The sequence below is a fragment of the Papio anubis genome, chromosome 11 (assembly GCF_008728515.1).
Source record: "Papio anubis isolate 15944 chromosome 11, Panubis1.0, whole genome shotgun sequence".
NCBI classification, from domain to species: Eukaryota; Metazoa; Chordata; class Mammalia; order Primates; family Cercopithecidae; genus Papio; species Papio anubis.
This window is the reverse complement of record NC_044986.1, coordinates 40078431-40099798: the sequence shown is the minus strand read 5'-3', so window position 1 is coordinate 40099798 and position 21368 is coordinate 40078431. Positions and strand designations below refer to the sequence as shown.

The 21368-nt window shown below is 40.5% G+C and overlaps 1 protein-coding gene across 3 annotated transcripts in view; it reads left to right on the top strand.

Annotated features, from left to right (window-relative positions):
- Positions 1-20932, top strand: part of LGI1 (leucine rich glioma inactivated 1) — a 40509-nt gene extending 19577 nt beyond the window's left edge. Inside the window, exons 3-8 of one of the 3 annotated variants that reach the window (XM_017963123.1) lie at positions 62-133; positions 229-300; positions 12466-12537; positions 15108-15277; positions 15560-15724; positions 19786-20932. In XM_017963123.1, the coding sequence (XP_017818612.1) occupies positions 62-133; positions 229-300; positions 12466-12537; positions 15108-15277; positions 15560-15724; positions 19786-19823 (589 nt within the window). In that variant the 3' untranslated portion in view covers positions 19824-20932. Of the gene's footprint in view, positions 1-61; positions 134-228; positions 301-12465; positions 12538-15107; positions 15278-15559; positions 15725-19004 lie in introns of all 3 variants that reach the window. The other 2 variants (XM_003904016.4, XM_003904017.3) reach the window with 2 other exon arrangements.
- The last annotated feature ends 436 nt before the right edge of the window (positions 20933-21368 follow it).

Below are 21368 nucleotides of genomic sequence, written 5' to 3'. Positions count from 1 at the left end.
AGCAGCCAAGATTGACAATCTGTCAGTTTCACCATTTTCATTGTGTACTTTTTCTGGGCAGGTTATTCACATCGAACTCCTTTGATGTGATCAGTGATGATGCTTTTATTGGTCTTCCACATCTAGAGTATTTGTAAGTAAAAAAGCTTTTTTTAAACATGATGATTCAGGACAAGTACTCTCAAGTTCCTGTAACTGTTTGACAAAAAATATTATAACTTATTGCAGATTCATAGAAAACAACAACATCAAGTCAATTTCAAGACATACTTTCCGGGGACTAAAGTCATTAATTCACTTGTAAGTATGAATATTGCTATTACTTTTTAAGCTTGCTAATGGACAATGCAGTTTGATCACCTGTGGTTAATGCACCTACTTTATGAGTGTCCATAAAAATTTAAGAAACCCAAATGATTTCTCTCCATGCACACTTGCCATCTTTCCCTGTCATCTGTCAGAGGGTGTTCAAGAAATTGATTACTATTAATATTTGTATCCTAAATCAACCATAATTAGAAAAGCAATCTAATGCAGGGAAATTGTGTGCCTGAAATAACTTTTTTTATTATCTACATCATTACTTGCTTCATGGATCATTATGGGTTGACTATGTAATTTGATATCAGCTTTTCTTTTTCCTCTATAAGCCCTCACTTTATATACATTTAAACATAATATAGCCGCAGACGATGTCTTCATAATACCCGATCAACTTGTTTATCAGTGAAATATTTAATTATTCAATGGGTGATTACAGCTAACAGCAGTTGTTCTTAACAGGGAACAATTTTGTCTCCCAGGGAACATTTGGCAATATCTAGAGACATGTTTGGTTGTCACAACTGGGGGATGTAACTGGCATCTAGTGGGTAAAAGGCAGGGATTCTTCTAAACATCTACTGCATAGGATAGCCCCTCACAATAAAGAATTATCCAGCCTAAAGTGGCATTGTGGGCAGGTTGAGAAACCTTGAACAACATGACCCAAACAACTTGTTTCTTCTAGCCTCCCTCACCCTCTACAGACACATTCGCGCACACACACACACACATGCAGGCACACACGTGCATGCACACGCACATGCACACACACATACACACTCTTACATACACATAGATTATTTTAAGGAAACTAGAAGCACATAGAAAGAAAAGGCACTAACATTTACATTACTTTTCATTTAATCCTCTCAATAATCCTGCCAAACAGGCACAATAATCCCTTTTTCAGAAATGAGGAAACAGTCTTGGAGGGGATAGATGCCTCATGAGCTGATCAGTTATGGAATTATGAGAACATCTACTTAATAGTTGAATTGCAGTGACTCTTCATCCTTTCAACAGCTGTTTCTCAACCTACCTAATAGGTATCTTATCAGTTCTAGATACAGATGCAAGAGATCCAAGTGTCATAGTCATTCTGTCAAGTTTAACCTGTTCTCTCATCATACTTCATTCCCAGCTCTGCTGTAGGCCCTAGGATGCAGCAGGGAACAAAGGAGACAAAAATTCCTGTTCTTTGACTGAGCTGATTTCCAGCGTGTCCATGCGGTTGTCCCTCTGCCTCCACCAGGCCCCTTTCTCTCCTGTTGCTTGTTTTGTAGCAAAGAGAAGCTAATGACCAGACATATTTTACAAAATCATACCTTTCAAGGCTTCTGTATAGAGTTATTATAATAAAAAAACAGTGTTTGCAATACTACTCTTCATGTCAATGACATGATATGATGCAAAGATGGCTGTTTACAGAATAAATGTTATGCAGTTTTATCACAGAGCCCAACACTGCCAAACCTCATTTTTCAGACAAAATTAAACAAAAGAAGCAAATATATGGAAGGAGAAATGGAAGTTCATGACCTCAACTTGAAATCCACTAGATTCACATACATCCCAATCCACATGGCCTCTGTCCAATGCTTAGCATCATGAGAGCTGTAGGGAGGATGTAGGACTCAGGTGTCCTTTTGAGGAACCCAGATATGAGCTTCACTTGCCCAATTCATTCAGCTGTGTCTCCTCTCCAGCCTAAAAGCCTGTGGTTTCCTTCAGGCTTCATGCACAGAACAGGAAAAAATGTTTCCCTGTCTTGGAAGGAAGGAAGGAGGGAAGGAAGGAAGGGAGGGAGAAGGCGAGGGGAGGGAAGGAAGGGAGGAGAGAGGAAAGGAGGGAGGAAGAAAGAAAAAGAGGAAGATGAGAGGAGAGAAGAAGGGAAGGGAGAGGAAGAAGGGAAGGGGAAGAGGAAAAAGGCAAAGAAAAAAGTCTGTTTGACATCCTAGTGTAGGACACCCATTTTGTTTAGTGGAACCTATTATGTTTATCAAATGAAATGGGAATTTAAATGTGGGTCTTAATGATGCCCTTTCTTTAGCAGTATGGAGCCCATAAGAGAGAGAGACTGGTACAGAATACACTTAATATCCAGAAAATTTCAGGTTCAAGGAACACCAAGGGCAGCCCTCAAAGAGAGGCATGACTCTTACAGGCAGTGAAAGAGAAGTCCCACCTCTCTGAGCTGGTGCTGGAGGTGGGAAGGTGTTATGAGGGAACAGGGGCTAAGGCTGGCTAAATGAATATGACCCTTAGGTCTCTTGCATCTTTAGCTAACACTTATTAGGTTGACTCATATGGCATTGCCAATGTTAGGCTATTTTTTATCTACAAAAATGGCAATGCCATATGGTTCATCTTAAATAGTTTCTAGGATGTGACACATGCTTTACAAGGAGTAGGGCCTACAAAGATGAGTAAGATCTAGTCCCACCTTAGAGAAGCTCAGCCTAGCAAGAGAAATTGGACAAATATTTTCTCACTGAGGGCCTTTGTCCCCAAGTTATGTTCTCCTTTTGAATTATGCTATTCTTCACTGTACAATTCCTTCCTTCCATCCTTCCTTCTTTCTTTTCTTCCTTCCTTCCTTCCTTCTTTTATTCCTTCCTTCTTTCCTTTCTGTCTTTCAAGGAGAGATGGAGTAGGGAGGATCTGAAACCCAAATTTCCCTCTGCTGACTCAGTAAGTCAGGTTCATTTTCCATTACTTATGGCTTATTAATAAATCTGGCATTTGTCTGAGCCATTAGTTTCCTTTTTAAGACATTAGGCTTCAAAGTGCACTTTTCTCCACCTCAGATCAATCCTTCCCAATCAAGGCAAACATTCGAGCTGTGAGGAATTAGCACCTCACCCTCTAACCTGCATGTGCTGCAGGAAGAGGTTACAAAGCTTTCTCATATTCTTGGCTTCATCATAGTCTCCTGATGACCCCATGAAAGAGACAGGGCAGTAGCACTATGTTCACAGACAAACGAGCAAGTGGAGGTACACCATGAGTTTAAGCTGCTCCCCAGTTACTAAGTGGTAAAGCCAGATAACTCCCACGGTCTTTGATGAGACGTCTGGTGCTATCTCCACTGTGTCAGTTAGAGCAGGACCAGATAGCTTTTATTGAGCTGGCTAGATCCTTCCATGGGACATGATTTGAGGAGGAAATATGACTAGAGAAGAAAGAAAAGATCCTGAAAACAGGATCCCTACCCACATACTTCATCTCAAAATGCAGATAGTTGGGATTAGACGTATACTTTCAGGTCCAGCTGGTTCCCACTCTGGCCTAACATTAAAGCCACTCCCTTACCTGTGCATTTATATAAATTTAGTTCATGCCTAAAGGAACAACGCACTTTCTCACCTTCTTATACAGAGATGTCAGCAGATTTCTCTTCTAAGAGACATTTACGGACAACTTAAAAGTTATTATAGGCCAGGCGCAGTGGCTCACGCCTGTAATCCCAGCACTTTGGGAGGCCGAGACGGGCGGATCACGAGGTCAGGAGATCAAGACCATCCTGGCTAACACGGTGAAACCCCGTCTCTACTAAAAAAATACAAAAAATTAGCCAGGCGTGGTGGTGGGCGTCTGTAGTCCTAGTTACTCGGGAGGCTGAGGCGGGAGAATGACATGAACCCGGGAGGTGGAGCTTGCAGTGAGCCGAGATAGTGCCATTGCACTCCAGCCTGGTCAAAAGAGCAAGACTCCATCTCAAAGAAAAAATAAAAATAAAAATAAACAAATAAAAATAAAAAAGTTATTATATATACCTGGCTATCAGGCGAGATCCCCCTTTCCCTGCAAATTAACTCTTAAAACCCTACAAATTAACCCTTAAAAAGAGAGAGAGAATTCTTAAAGTTAAGTCCTTTCAAAGCCTGTCAAATCCTGAGATTCTCAATTACTTTATTTTGAATCATTGTCCTAATGTTATGCATGTTTCACTTTAATATTTGAATGGTTTGTATATTTTAGCAATCATTTGTATATTTAAATTTTTCTGGTGAATATATGTTATTTTGGTAATCAGGAACACATGAATAAAAAATTAGTTTATGAATAAATATTAGTTTATGGCCAATGATGACAAAGTCTTCAAACATTATGTATTGGCTTCTAGTAATACCCACGAGTCTTTAGTAATGATTGCTTTGTGTGCCATGTAAGTGTCACTGTGGATAAGGCCCAGTGGAACCAGCATTGTTTGCATGCATATATATAAATATTTGGAGAAAATTATCATCAATCTATATGTATTGTAGAGTATCCAATGGTTGCTCAGCACTGAGGGGGTACAAAGAACTATATAACAGTCCCCAAACTCGGGATGCTTGCATGTTCCCAATCAGTTGCACAGGATGCTTTGTTTTAGCCTTCACGTTGCCATGTATGTAAAGAGGTAGTGCAATGTAGCAGCTAAGAGGGTGATCTCTGCCACCAGACTGCCTGGGTTCAACTGTCTCTCTGCCAGCTCAATAGGTCAAGTTTATTTTCCATTATTTACTGCTTATTAATAAAGCTGGCATTTATCTGAACCATTGGTTTCCTTTTTAAGGCTTTAGGCTTCAAAGTGCACTTTTCTCCACCTCAGATCAATTCCTCGGCTTTGCACCTTAACAGCTGTGGAATTTGGGGCAGGCCATTTAGCTTCACTATGCTACAGACTGGGCATGTAAAATGGGGTTATAATAATAATCTTTTAAAATGGGATGAGGAATAACAAGGCAATTAAGAGTATTAGTGCCTAAGGTCTTGAGATTAAGTGAGTTAATATATGCAAAGTGCTTAGAACAGGGCCTGGTATGTAGTAAGCACCACTGTGTAGGAATAAACTAAAATTCACTGCATAACCTCCATTAGTCCTGAATCAGGATTCTAAATGCTAGAGTGTATATCCCCTTTAAACACTTTCTATGAAATTAAAGTAACTGCGCTTGCACCGCCTCAGGCTCAGAGAGACACAAACCCAAGCTGAGAATCTGCATTGCAGAGGGGCTGGATGCACCCCAGATGGCTGTGGGCGATGCTCTCTTAGCAGAAGAGCCCGGTGGCACTGAAACAAATGTGGTGTTTGAGCCAATCTGGTTGCCTCAGAGAGAAGACTTTCCAGTGGCTTCCACAGTCATAATTGGAGGTTTTCTTGGGTAAACGATGAAAACACCAAAGGACAGGAAATGGTCATCATTTCTGTCAAGAAGGAATGGCCATCTGCCTTTGAGAACACTTGACCTTACTCAGCCAGTTTCAAGGTAACTAGACGTTGAGCTGTGCAATATCTCAGTTGTTTTAAAGAATGTTTCTTAGGTAAACTGTGAATCAGGACCTAGAGAATGGTGGTTAGTTGAAGGCACACTTTAAAGAGCCTCCACATTGCCTTGGGATTTCTACCACAGTGGGGCTGTGGGGAGGAAGGGTCCTTCCTGAGGGGGTCCACACCAGCTGGTGGGAACTGTACTAGTCACTCACGGGGCTTTGAGCTTTCTCCCTCAGTGCCTTGGCACAGGGGACTTCAAAGGAGCATCCTCTGCTCTTTTCTTTGCCTAGATATGTACGCTTCCATATGTACGCTTCCTCTCATCTACTCCAGCCTGCCTCATTCATTCATTCATTCATTTAAAAGTGTCTATTAGGCCATGAGTGGTGGCTCATGCCTGTAATCCCAGCACTTTGGGAGGCCAAGGCAGGCAGATCACTTGAGGTCAGGAGTTTGAGACCAGACTGGCCAACATGGTGAAACCCCATCTCTACTAAAAACACATAAAGTAGCCAGGTATGGTGGCACGTGCATGTAATCCCAGCTACTTAAGAGGCTGAGGCAGGAGAATTACTTGAACCAGGGAGGCAGAAGTTGCAGTGGGCCGAGGTAGCACCACTGCATTCCAGCCTGGGTGACAGAGTGAGACTCCATCTCAAAATAAATAAATACATAAATAAATAAAAGTATCTATTGAGGGCTTACTTTGTGCCAGGCACTATGCTAGACCTACAGATAATGGAAAGAGAACCATCCTTCCAGTGCTCATTGCAGAATTATCCTAGAAATAAAGGAACATTGATTAAATGTTTCCTCAAGTCTCTCATTGACTGTGTCTTCACCCCTGTCCCAATTAGCTCCACCCCACCCCAGTCGGATATTCTGGTGCGACCCAGTGTGATCTCCATCTCCTGGAAAAGCCTGTTGTAACACACTGACCCCTAAGTATGTGGCCTAAAGTATCACCTATCCTATTTATCACCTATCTATTAATTTTAAAGATGAAGCCATAAGCCTCTCAGTGAAAATGACAAAGATGTGATTTAAGAGCAAGAATAGAACTTGGAGATTGTTCTGACCCAGTGATCATTCACTTTATAGAAAAGGGAACGGCCAGAGCTCAAACTCAGATATCCACTTCCCTGTTCACCTCACCCCTGTACTCTGTGGCTGAGTTCTGGGCCCTAAAGTGAGTCTGACTGGCAAGGGGTCAGCTTCGGCCAATGCAGGAGCCTGGTACTCCTTAAACCATACCATATAGAAAGTCTTTTTCCTGACAACTCTGGTGGCTACCTGGGACTCCTTGCCTCTCTGTCCTTCATAATTTTTCTTCCTCCTATTCCTAAGAATCAAGAATTCTTACATCTAGTGTTAAAATTCAGCTCTGTTTAACCCTCACCCTTGGCTAACAGATCTTTGCAGAGGAAGGAGGGTCCCCTACCGCAATTCAGGGTGACACTCTCTCAGGTCATGACACTCTGGAGGTAAGAGAAGGACTAGACACCCTGGAGGGCAGGACTAGCAACACGGCTTTCCAGAATCCCTTGCTTTTGATGGGCTCTGCATTAATGGCCGGAAGAAAACATGACTAAATCTTAACAGTGGTTACTTCTCCTATGATAATTATTATTTCTCTCCTTTTTCAAAAAATAATTTTTGCACTTTCCAGTTTTTCTTGAAGCGAAGAAATAATTATTATTACATATATATGTGCATATGTAGTATGTGTATATATGTGTGTATGTGTATATGTGTATCAGTAAAAGTAAAAGATGGAACTTTTAAGAATACCAAGGCATAGGATTATCCTTACTAAGAGAGGCAGAAAGAATAGATGATCTCAGCTTCCTGAAGTGAATATTTTAAAGTGTTTAGATATTTAATATCACTGTTTAATGACTATAACAACAAAGAAAAAGATTAGTTTTGTGGTCTTAACACATAAGGTTTAAAAATTCACCTGCAGATACAGTTTTTCCTGGAATCCATTACAAAGATATGTGTATAAAAATATTAGTAACTACATGTGTTAATTCTCACAATAAGTGAAATTCATACCCTTTACTCAGTTTTGCAGATGTCAAAACAGAAACCCAGAGAGGTTAAATTAAGTTGGCTAAGGACACATTCCAAAGAGTGATGACGTTCAAATTTAATCCCTGGTGGATTTGGACGAAGTTGGCACTTAAACCATTACACTACACTAAATGATGCAGGAAAGAATAGCTACAACCAGTTTTACAAACACATAGCACATATAGCAATGAGAGCTTCTGTTGAGGAAAAGTTAATAATAATATTAAGTCACTACTCTGTGAAGCTGGGAGTGGGATGAAGGCAGAACTGCAAAAATTTTATCCAAGTATTTTGCTTTCTGGTAGCAAAACTCAGTGCAGAGGTGGAATCTGAAGAATCAAATAATCCTAATATAAACCCTAAAATAACCTTAACTCTAACCCACAAAGTGCTATCTCAGTCTCTCTAGCTGTTTAAATTCCCTGATAACCACCAGATCTCATGCTATTTACCCCATTTTTATGATTAAATGCTGAGGAGTTTTCAGGGAACGTCACGTGACTTGCCCTTTTTTTTCCTGGTGCCCCTGGTCCCAGAGCCCTCAGCAGCTCTCTCCTGCAGTGAATCTCCCTGAAGCCCTCAGATGCCCATGATGATTTGTGGAGGCAACAGACCCTCATCACAGCTGACCCTCATCACAGCTGACTTTAAGCTGGGGCAAAGAACCATAGCAATGGCTTCAAGCCTGGACAGCCTTGTAGCCCCAATCTCCCTAAAGGGTGAGGGCCTGAAACGGCATGGGAATTTTTTAGAAAACAGGCAGCTCCCTCCTGCAGGAGGTCTTGTGAAAGACATTTGCATGATCTGACCACTCAGGCCCCAGAGTTCGGGCCGTGACAGTAATTCCTAATCTAACCCTGTAGGTAGCTTTGGAAGTTGATGAATGCAGCCAAATGATTGATTTTGAATGACTGAACCCTCACTGGACAGAACCATATTTATGTACAAGTACTCAGTAACAGGATCCTTTCAAAAAGTCAACTCTATTCTTTGTTTCTTCTGATTATAAAATAATAATACATGCTTGATGATAAAAATGCACAACATAAATATGTATTTACATAGGAAAGTGAAAGATTCCAGTAACCATACGCCAAGATACAACCTCAATCAACAGTTTTTGTATCTTCTGATAGAGTTTTCTTTGTGTATCCACAGACATGTATCTGTCCTTCTTGCTCCAGAGAGATGACACTCTACCCTTAGGTATCACTTCATATTAAATCATAGAGACCTACCTCATTTTTAAAGTCTCCTACAAAGTATTCCATGTTACATATGGACCATCGTTTATTTACACAATCCTTTATATATATATCTTTTTTTTTTTTTTTTTTTTTGAACAGGGTCTCACTGTGTCACCCAGGCTGGAGTGCAGTGGTGCAATCATGGCTCATTGCAGCCTCAAGTTCTGAGCTCAAGCCATCCTCCCACCTCAGCCTCCCAGAGTTGCTAGGGCCACAGACACACACCACTCCCAGCTAATTTTTGTATTTTGTAGATACAGGATTTTGCCATGTTGCCCAGGCTGGCCTCAAACTCCTGACCTCAGGTGATCCGCCCACCGCTGCCTCCCAAAGTGCTGGGATTACAGGCGTGAGCCACCGCACCCTGGTAACCTGTTACATTTTTTGCAGAATAATTCTCAGGCTCTGTCAACATTGCTTTCCTAAGTTGTTCTCTGCCCAAATCCCACTGCCTGCTTTACTTTTATCCAAATGTACCCTGATGTCACTGGGACCTCCCAGAGACTTAGGGAAGCTATCTGAACTCCAGCTCCCTGGCTTTGGGTGTCTGGAAGCCCCGCTGTCATGTCTGAATCTTACTTCCTCTTGATTCTGCTTCTCTTAGTGAATCCAGGCAGCCTTCTCATGCCCATCACTCACCAAACCTAGACATGAAGCTTCATCCTTTCTCCTCTAAGAGCAGTCCATTGTGGGCAAGGATTTCATTGAAGTTTTGGTAGCGAAGCAGCAAAGGGTTGACACTGGGTTCAGCGAATCCACCCACCATTTCTCCCTCTGACTCCCCTGCCTCCCCAACCCTTTGGTTCCCAAGGCAAGAGCCTCTGTCACAAGAAGTTGTCAGGAAATGTAATGCCTCATCCCACAGCCCATCGGGCCAGCCTGTCTTTCTCAGCCCCATCTCGCAGTTCTGGCGAATAAGAAGCCCTCCATCTTGTCATGCAAAAATACTGCCTCTCCATTCCGGAAGCCCGGTAGCTCCGAGTCTGCAGCTCTGTTTTGCCATCTGTTCTGTGGTTATCTCACATGGATCATGTGAGGCCTAAAGTTCTGCTCCTTTGGGCAGGAAGTAGAATTTCCAGATTCACCCATTGTTTAAAAGAATCTCACAGGGTAGGTGGCTTAAACCTGTAATTCCAGCACGTTGGGAGGAAGAGGCATGAGGATAGCTTGAGCCCAAGAGTTGAAGACAAGCCTGAGCAACATAGCAAGACTCTGTCTCTACAAATAAAAAAAACTCAGTTGGGCATGGTGGCACACACCTGTTGTCCTAGCTACTGGAGAGGCTGAGCCCAGAGGATCACTTGAGCCAGGGAGGTTGAGGCTGCAGTAAGCTGTGATCGCGCCACTATATTCCAGCCTGGGCAACAAAGTGAGACCCTGTCTCAAAAAAAAAAAAAAAGAATTCCCCTCCGACAGTAAGACAAGCACAGTGCCTTTTCCTGTGTAGCCCTATTGGCAGTAGTAATTCAGGATTTGATTGCTTAATCATTGCATGCCCACTGTCCTGTGACTCAACCTCCTCTAAATTTATGCCCTGCAGCCAGTTGCAGTTTTTGCCAGCTTCAGAGGAAGGGACATCCACTTAGAAGTTAGTATGATAACTTTAAGCCACATTGTGCCAGAAAATAAACTGAGACACATAACATGGGGAGTGACGCTGGACTGGTCCAAGACATCAGAAAATCTCTTCATTCAAACACCAGTCAGTAAGATGAATTATGGAGACATTCTCTTGAATAGTCCTCCTTAGTGGTATTTTGTTAATTTTGCTGTATGTGGACAGCCATAGCAGCTCATTCGTATGGTCTGTTTCTAAACGTTGTTTCTTGGACAATGTACATACAGAAGCCATTCTCCTCTTCTGATGCCAGCCACTCTGCTGAGAGTAGTACAGATGCCTGCACCATCCTTGATTATCTAATTTTCTTTTTCCAATAATCTTATGAGATAAGGTATTATTATCTTCACTTAAAAATGAAACAACTGAATTTCCAAGAAGATACATTGCCAAAGTCACACAACCAGTAAATGCTGGAGTCAGGATTCAAACGTAGCTCAGAATCACTCCAAAAGCCATGCTCTTTGTCACAATTGGACCACCATTGAGAATGGAACGTTCTGACTCAGTTCCTATTCTTACATTCCAAGGTTCTTTGAGAACCATTTTCCAAACTAGTAGTAATTTCTAAAACCCAGAAAAACAACGTAACTAACTTAAAAATAAGTTCTAAAAATCTTGAATGTTTGCACTTGAGAAATCTTATATTTAATTAGTGGAGGTAGAAGACATAGACTTTTGAGAATGTTTTAAAGGGAAGTCGAGAGAATTTTCAAGGGTTTAGAGGCTAATGGTATGGGCTCTTTTAGTTTAGTTTTTTATTTTTATTGTGAAAAAAAAAACCTCTAAGAAAAGTTTATAACATGTGTGTATATATATATGGTGCTGGTTAAAAATAGAAAATTACACTACCTGGTGACCTTCCCCAGTCATACAGCATTAGTACTGTGCTATATTTGTGTACTAGGGACACATTTCCCTTTTCTTGGCATTATCAGGACAATTTTTTACTCATTAACGTTGATTAGAATCATTCTAGTGATTTGTGGAAGAACAAATAGAAAGGGAAAGGGAAAATCATTCCTGTGGTCACAGGAAAAGAACCGGAAGAAGGAGAAAGAGGGAGATGATTAAAGAGAATAGTTGGATAGGTATTTATAAGAAAACTTTTTTCTGAGGTGTAATGAATGGAGCTAGAAAGGAAACGGCGGCGTGGGCTTCAGAAAGGAGAAAGGATGTGCTGGGGAAGGGATAGGGCTATTGACTGTGGGTTGGAGGTTTGGCTGCTCTCCGGAGCAAGCGAGGAGGAAGGGGCAGCCCAGGCGGGACGAGAGGGGGCATTTTGGAGATGGACACTCACCAGTTTGGTTAGTCATCATTTGGGAGATATCCCCTAGACTGAGTGTCCGAGAGTGTGACTCTCCCGTGTTGTTCTAAATGGAAAGATCAATGCCCAGGAATCATTGTTGTTTTTAACCAACATAAAATGTTGTTTAAATATTGAGTGCGCCTGTAATCCCAGCACTTTGGGAGGCTGAGGCAGGCGGATCACTGAAGCTCAGGAGTTCAAGACCAGCCTGGCCAACATGATGAAACCCTGTCTCTACTAAAAATACAACAATTAGCCGGGTGTGGTGGTGGGCACCTGTAATTCCAGCTATGGGGGGCTAAGGCAGGAAAATCACTTGAATCCGGGAGGCAGAGGTTTCAGTGAGCTGAGGTCACACTACTTCACTCCAGCCTGGGTGACAGAGCGAGACTCTTGTCTCAAGAAATAAAAATAAAAATAAATAAATACAGAGTGGGTGTTGAAGTGAACAGGTTAGGAACTGAAAGGACAACAGCAGGAATCTGAGTAGTATTTCAGAAGTAAAAAAAGGACCACAAGTCATTTAGTAGGCTGGAAATGACAAAAGAGACTCATAACTAAACTTTATCAATAAATGCCTTTGTTTAATTTATCACTACAGTTTACATCACCTTTTTTTTTTTTTTTCCAGGAGCCTTGCAAACAACAATCTCCAGACGCTCCCAAAAGATATTTTCAAAGGCCTGGATTCTTTAACAAATGTGTAAGAGGACCTAAGAAATCAATGAACAATTAATTAATTTGCAGTCATTAACAAGGAAGCCTGGTATTGATTATTAGAATTTTTAATTGGCTTTTAAATTAAAATTAGGATTTGTAAATCTGAATTTTAACTGGCTAAAAATTTAAATTTACATAGACTAACATTTGAGTCTTCTGTGATATTTATCATTGGAAATTCTGAATATGTGGCACCCAGGCATTCCTTTGACAAAGTGTGTGTCTATATGGCAGGGAGCGATGGTAAGGGACTTTGACAGGGTGGGAAGAAACCCGGCTAGAAATTTCAAGATCCCTATTTTCTCATGAGGTCCAGGAAATAGGGCTACAAAGGGAAAACATAAAGGAGTCTGGGAAACTGACAGAATAAAGATGAAAGGTTACACCCTTGGGTTGGTCAGTCAACAGAGAAATGGAGCAGGAAGTGGGGGAAGGGAGAAAAGTTTGGCTTTTTTCTCATTAGACTGAACAACAACTCTAAGCTTAATCCCCAGGAATTTGGCTTAAGCCCCAGGAAGGGAATGAACTTAATTATTTTTGACCCTTTTTCAAACAAAAGAGCTTTCAAACTTTGACTTTTAAGCCTCCGAGTGAAAGATCTTTGCAAGGAATTTGTACATTTTGCTGTAAGCAAAGCAAGTAATATATGCCTAAACCTCTCAAAAGCAATTCAGCTTCCTTATTTGCCTTCCAGAACATTAGAAAGGTATTTAAATGTCATAAGGTGGAATACAGGAACAAATGAAAGGATATATGAAAACAAAAGCTTTTTAAAAAAAGTATTCAGGTACTTTGCTGTAGACTATATATTCAAAATAACTTTTCTCCAATAACAAACAAAAAGAAAATCTGAGTCAAGTACTTTTTTCCAAGCCCAGTATTTAACTTCAAATCAGTAGCCTAATGAAAAACTTTCTTTGTTCCTTGCAGTATTTCCCCAGCCCCTCCTCCATGTCTATTACCCCAATTCCTGAATGATGGTTTAATTTCAGGAGAACGCCCAAATCAGGATTCTTCCAAGAGAGTCCTGGACAGATCATAGTTATCTTCTCTGGTTTACAGTAGCCTGAAAGGTTGCCACTCATTATTGTGGGTCAGAGTTCTCCTGGGAGACTAGGTCAGTTCTGGGAGTGTCTTGGAAGTTAGAACACACTTCATGGGTGACGTGGGATGTAGCTCATTGGGGATCCTTTACCCCATTTTTGTGTCAGTCTATACCCTACACTAGTGAAAAACAAACAAAAAAATATTGAAATTGGTTCAGTCCCTCCAGGGAATCCCAAGATGGGTTTAGCCTTTTGGACCTACTCTAATATGCCCAAATCAAGAATTATCTTAGAAGTACAAGGATCCATGCCAACTTGCCTTTTAGTGGATTTCTTGGCTTTCTTGAAAGTATCCTCTAAAAAACATTTTTAAATGTTTGGGCGTTTAAAAATTATTTATGTGCGGTGTGAAGAGTAGGCAGCACCTATCTTAAGAATTCTGTGTGACCAGGAAAGGAGGTGGAATTCCTGAACAGAAGCAATGCAAATACACAGAGAACTTGGTGAGTTGGGGTCATATGTGGAAATGTAAATGGTCTATGCTGTATAACTTATTACAGGCATGAGCGATTGTATGTCTGTGCTAACTTTGCTGTGTCAAAGTCATTTCCTATTTACACTGAATTTGTAGACCACAGAAGAGGATCAGGATTAATTATGTCTGTGAGGAAGAAGAGAAGCAAACAGCTCACTTGATTTAATTAAATACATTACAATAATCACTACATTCTGTCCTTTAGACCTGTGCTGTCCAATAGGGTAGCCACCAGACATCTATGGTCACTGAGCACCTAAAATGTGCTCCTAGTACAACTGAGAGACTGAATTTTAAATTTTACTTAATTTTTTAACAGTTAAATTTAAATTTAAAAGCTGATTCTCAGCTCAATTACTGGAAAATGTTAAGTATGTTTGGAACAATTTGGGTATATACATCTTTTTTTTCAATTATGAATTTTATGACATCTAAATATAGATCACCTATTTCTGGTAAAATTTAGCATCTGAATTAAGATATATTATAGGTATAAAATACACACTGGACTTCAAAGACTTAGTATAAAAAAGGAATGTAAAATATCTCAATAATGTTTATATTGATGATGTGTCAAAATGATCATCTTTTGTATGTACTGGGTTAAATAAAACATATTATTAAAATGAATTATACCTGCTTCTTTTTACTTTTTTAATGTGGCTATAGAAAATTTTACATTACATGTATAGTTCATATACTGTTTCTATTGACAGCACAGCCCTAGACTAAGCCACTTGGGGATCCAAGAGGGAGTAAGTGATGAGGTTCCATTGACTGAGCAGTCTTCAAGTGTGCATGGTGCTAAGTCTCTGAGCCCCAAGTGAGTGGTCAGTCAGGTTCCAGGCGGGTTATAGGGCAGGATGTAAAGCTGGGTAAGGTCATTCTGCACATGTTAATTGTTCATGTAGAACTCTCTCCTGTGTGGGTAGGGCCCTTGTACAGCAAAAGCAGCTGAAGTTTGTCTTTCAGGGACCTGAGGGGTAATTCATTTAATTGTGACTGTAAACTGAAATGGCTAGTGGAATGGCTTGGCCACACCAATGCAACTGTTGAAGACATCTACTGTGAAGGCCCCCCAGAATACAAGAAGCGCAAAATCAATAGTCTCTCCTCCAAGGATTTCGATTGCATCATTACAGGTAATGTACTCATCATCATTCCATCTCATAAAATTAAAATAAGAGCTACCTTTTTTTTTTTTCCATATGCAGGAACTGATATTTTTTATATCTTAAAAACCAACTGAGCAATTTAATTTTTAAAAAATTATGAACCATTGACAATGCTTCATGCGTTTAAAAGAAAAGTAAAATGGCCATTTTACTATTCTCTGAAATACATGTATTTCTTATGAATATTTGAGATCCAGCCAAGGAAAGAGGTATTAGCTCACAGTTATTTATCATTTCCTCTTTTTGCAGAATTTGCAAAGTCTCAAGACCTGCCTTATCAATCATTGTCCATAGACACTTTTTCTTATTTGAATGATGAGTATGTAGTCATCGCTCAGCCTTTTACTGGAAAATGCATTTTCCTTGAATGGGACCATGTGGAAAAGACCTTCCGGAATTATGACAACATTACAGGTATGAAAAGCCTAATAATATTTTGAGTGGGAAGTTAAATTACTTCAGCCAAGGGCAACAAGGAAAGATGAGTGGTATAGGGGAATGCTTTAGCAGACCTAACGTCATTTGAATTCCAACTCTACCATTTGCTAAATGACCTGGGATTGTTCTCTAAGCCATAATTTCCCCACTTGTAAAATGGGAATAATGTTAATACTTAACTCACAGGGTTGTTAATAAGATCATGTGAACACATATTCAAGAAACTTAGCATAGGGTCTAGTATAATACATAATCAGTAAATATTTGATTATTTTTCTTCAAAGAAAAGTATTGGATGGTGAATCAGGAGTTCTAGTCCAGGTTCTGCCACAGTCTCTTTGGGCGAGCCGCTCATACTCGCGGATACCCCCAACCCCTTTTTCTTAACTATAAGATAAGAAGGTAATTTTAGATCACTAAGTCTCAAACTTTGTTACACAAACATTTCTTCTACAAAATGTTAATGTATGCCTTGTAACAAAAAGGATTTTGTGGTTCAATAAACTCGTGAACCATATCTTGGTCTTGTAGATTCATAATACATACATCTGTGAATCCGAGAAGTCCTGCAGTGAGGAAATTTTTCCCGTATTTTTCACCCTTAATTTGGCCATGGAATCTAATTCTTTCTTTTTTTTTTTTTTTTTTTTTTTTTTTTGAGACAGAGTCTCACTCTGTTGCCCAGGCTGGAGTGCAGTGGCATGATCTGGGGTCACTGCAACCTCAGCCTCCTGGGTTCAAGCAATTCTTGTCCTTCAGCCTCCCAAGTAGCTGGGACTACAGGCGTGTGCCACCATGCCCCGATAATTTTTGTAGTTTTAGTAGAGATGGAGTTTTGCCAAGTTGGTCAGGCTGGTTTCAAACTCCTGGCCTCAAGTGATCCACCTGCCTCGGCCTCCCAAAGGTCTGGGATTACAGGAATGAAGCACCTTGCCTGGCCTTACTTAGCTGATCTCTTAAGTCTCTTTCCCATTTTAATAATTTTTAAAATTATAAGTCATTAGTTAGAACATAGGGCTCCCTCTACAATATTTAATATCAGCTTTAGCTTCTAATACCATTAAATCTGCTCTCAAGAGCACTCACACCTCCCCATAAAAGGTAAGCCTTTAGATAAGGCATGGAGGGTCATGAGAGATTTTACTGGTAGCCATCACCCTCATTGCTCAAAGGACCAAGACAGGTCTGGGGCTTGCTCAAGGCTGGGGTTACTTAAATAAAGGGATCCCTTCCAAACTGAGACCATTTTATAATCTAAAAGAGACTCCTTTCTTTTAGAATCCTCCTTTCTGAAGGAAGAAGGTCATGTTTCCCTAGTCCCCCATAAGTTTTCCAGTGGACTATAGCAGGGTTCTGTGCAGTCAAAACCAGGCTCTTCTTACTTGTGTATGGTTCATCAATTTCTTTGAATGGCTCTTTAGATGAGCACTTACAAGAGAAATAAATCATACATCTGCAAAATTTCAGAGGGCACCTCAGAGCATATTGTCTAGGATGATGTCTTAGTCCCTTCTTGCTGCTGTAACAAAAAATACTTTGACTGGGTCATTTATAAGAACAGAAATTTATTTCTCATAATTCTGGAGGCTGGAAACTCCATGATCAAGGCACCAGGAGATTTAGGGTCTGGTGAGGGCTCACTCTCTGCTTCAAAGACGGTGCCTTCTCTATGTCCTAACATGGCAGAAGGGCAGAAAAAGATCTAACAGACTTGTTCAAGCCCTTTTCCAAGGGCACTAATTCCATTCATGAGTGTGGAGTCCTCATGATCTAATCACCTCCTAGACACCCCACTTCTTAATACTATTACACTGGGGATTAAACTACAACATAAATTTTGGAGGGACACAAACATTCCAACCATAGCAGATGACAAATATGTGTCCCATGCTCAGTCATTATCCCTTCCTTCACTCTAGACAGGCATCACTAATCTATCATGGTAATCGTTCATGTAGAGTGCAGACACGGCCACAGAATCCTTCTCAACACAGTTCCCCAGGCAATCACAGTCAATGAGCCAATCAGTATTGGTACGTGTTGGAATCTGGTGGCCATCCTTAATCTAGTCTAAAGTCTCATTGTACAGAAAAGAAAACTGAGCCTCAGAGAAGTTAAATGATTTTCTTAAAATCATACAATCAGTTTCGCCCTGAAAAGAGTCACAAAGAAAACTACCTTGCCTATGGATGAAGCCAATTAGTAGAAAGAGTTAATGTAGAACTTTCTGCTCCGCACTAGAACTGTAGTCAGAAGAGGCCTAAAGCCCAGGTTTGCCCAGCTGTCTCTGGATTTTCTAGAGCCAAACTCCTTCTGTGAGATCAGAATCTCACAGGTCAGATAAGTATCAAACTCTTCCCCAAAGGATATCAAGCTAGGCCACTGACAGATCCCACATCATTTTCTGTGATTTCCCAAAATAACTTTCAGGAGCATTGCCCATGGCTGCCCCCGTCTTTCGATTTTCTTAAACATTCCTCTTCCTTCTCTTCACTCCTGCCACCAGTGACCTAAAGCTCCAGAAAAGTGAAAAGTGGCATCTCCTTTCTTTGCAGGGGAAAGGCGAGTTATTCTAGAGCAGGAAGCAGTTCAGACTTAGAGCAAAACAATTACAGTAGAGCCATGGGCTACCCAGACCACAATGCTAGCCTTTGGTTACCTAAGATCTTAGATAACCCAAATTTGAAGTCCTGGAATAGCTAACTTGTCCCCAGCTTGGATTAAAAGCATAGACACGCTGGTAGGCCTGACTTTGAATCCCCAACTCTGCCTTCTGCTACCAAAACAGCCTCTCTGAGCTTCAGTTTACTCATGTGGAAAAAGAGATACTATTTATCTCTTAAGATTGTTGGGAAAATTAATGAGGTAAATTGAGAAAGCACATAATAGATGCTCAGTAAACAGTAGTTTTCATTAGAATTATGATTAACTCATAATATGTCAGGGAAAGTAATGCTTTCTTTCTGCAAGAAATAAGAGAACACTCGGGCCATAGCTGTGTGTCCTGAACGTCTAGAGCAGGCTGGATATGACGTTAACAACTCAATTGTTGGTAACAAGGCCCCACGAGGCACAAAGGCACAGAACTTCAGGACACTGCTGCCATTAGGCTTTGGAGACCAGCCTTGCCTAATCAACCAAGGAGATCTCTTGTTTCAGGCTGATTTGGGTGGAAGTTGTATGGCCCCAGCCTGCATGTTTACATGCTCCAAAAGAGGATGGCCACACAACTAACCTCTCCTTTGTCTTTTCCCAGGCACATCCACTGTAGTATGCAAGCCTATAGTCATTGAAACTCAGCTCTATGTTATTGTGGCCCAGCTGTTTGGTGGCTCTCACATCTATAAGCGAGACAGTTTTGCAAATAAATTCATAAAAATCCAGGATATTGAAATTCTCAAAATCCGAAAACCCAATGACATTGAAACATTCAAGATTGAAAACAACTGGTACTTTGTTGTTGCTGACAGTTCAAAAGCTGGTTTTACTACCATTTACAAATGGAACGGAAACGGATTCTACTCCCATCAATCCTTACATGCGTGGTACAGGGACACTGATGTGGAATATCTAGAAATAGTCAGAACACCTCAGACACTCAGAACGCCTCATTTAATTCTGTCCAGTAGTTCCCAGCGTCCTGTAATTTATCAGTGGAACAAAGCAACACAATTATTCACTAACCAAACTGACATTCCTAACATGGAGGATGTGTACGCAGTGAAGCACTTCTCAGTGAAAGGGGACGTGTACATTTGCTTGACAAGATTCATTGGTGATTCCAAAGTCATGAAATGGGGAGGCTCCTCGTTCCAGGATATTCAGAGGATGCCGTCGCGAGGATCCATGGTGTTCCAGCCTCTTCAGATAAATAATTACCAATATGCAATTCTTGGAAGTGATTACTCCTTTACTCAAGTGTATAACTGGGATGCAGAAAAAGCCAAATTTGTGAAATTTCAGGAATTAAATGTTCAGGCACCAAGATCATTCACACATGTGTCCATTAATAAGCGTAATTTTCTTTTTGCTTCCAGTTTTAAGGGAAATACACAGATTTACAAACATGTCATAGTTGACTTAAGCGCATGAGACACCAAATTCTGTGGCTGCCATCAGAAATTTTCTACAGTACATGACCCGGATGAACTCAATGCATGACGACTCTTCTTATTACACTTGCAAATGAATGCCTTTCAAACATTGAGACTGCTAGAACCAAGCACTACCAGTATCTCCATCCTTAACTGTCCAGTCCAGTGATGTGGGAAGTTACCTTTTATAAGACAAAATTTAATTGTGTAACTGTTCTTTGCAGTGAAGATGTGTAAATAAGCGTTTAATGGTATCTGTTACTCCAAAAAGAAATATTAATATGTACTTTTCCATTTATTTATTCATGTGTTCAGAAACAACTGCCAAATAAAATGTTTACATTTTCTTTCATATCCCAAAGGTAATTATTTACAGGAGCTGTTTTATTCTTGTTGTTGGTTTGTTGAAGAAATAGTTTTATATAATAGCTTTGTATTTGGATCAAGGATTTACAGTGTGAATAATGAATGAAGATAAAATTATGGGTAATCTGATATTGATTACCCATAATTTATGACCAGGTTTATATGTGGCTGGATCAGATGATTTTGAACATTCAAAGGTATTTCCACAGGTCATGGCCTTTTGGGATAATTTGAGGTGAAATGGTGACAAATTAAAAGAAAGGTAGAGAAATTTGCCTACTACAAGAGGACTGATTTGAAATTAGTGACAGCAAGACCTATCCTTTCCTGACTGATAGCCCCAGCTAAAATCATCACTCAGACAACTTCTAGGAGAAAGTAAAATCAAGAATTAGGATCTCAATACTCTATTTAGGGTCTTCCTAAACATCTGACAGCTGATAGAGATTGTAACCTTACAGCGTTTGCCTCAAATGTACCTGTCATGAAGGCCTCTTAATCTGACCAAGGATGCTTCACTTCTAGATACAATTTCGATTTGTTATTTACCTGCTGCAGAGCGCCCAAAAGGCTCATACCTGATTTTCTAAATTTCTGCTTCTGGATCACATGGGTCATTAGCACAATGCCTGTGATACAGTAGGCTCTCAAAAAATGCTTTTAAAGAAGCATGTGTCCTCCTGTTATAATATCATAATAAACTTTCTGAGGGCTTTTGACCTAATTATTGCCTACCTCCTAAGAATGGGGTATTGTTCAGCAGGGGTGGGGGACTGAGGCAGAATAAGGCCCTCTGAGGCCTTAGAAGACTAACTGGGGTGTTACAACACAAAAAACCTACAGAGCAAGCAGTGAGTGCCAAGTACCTTCTAAACATTCCAGATTATAAGTATCCTGGGAGTATCAAGATGACTTTCTGGAAGTCTAGGTTCTTGTTTGAACTTAAAAGGAAGATGTAATTTCAAAGGGGGATCATGGCAGAGAAGATATTCCTGGCACGAACTGGTTCTGTGTGCTGCCTTCACGGAGGTGGTCAGAGCTTGCTCCTGCTCATGGTTTGCTGGACTCTTTTGCCATGTAAGTGTGGTCGGGAAGGGCAGACAGCAGCCCCTGGCATACCTAGAAGACTTGAGGCATCAAAGGTACACACATACTTACAT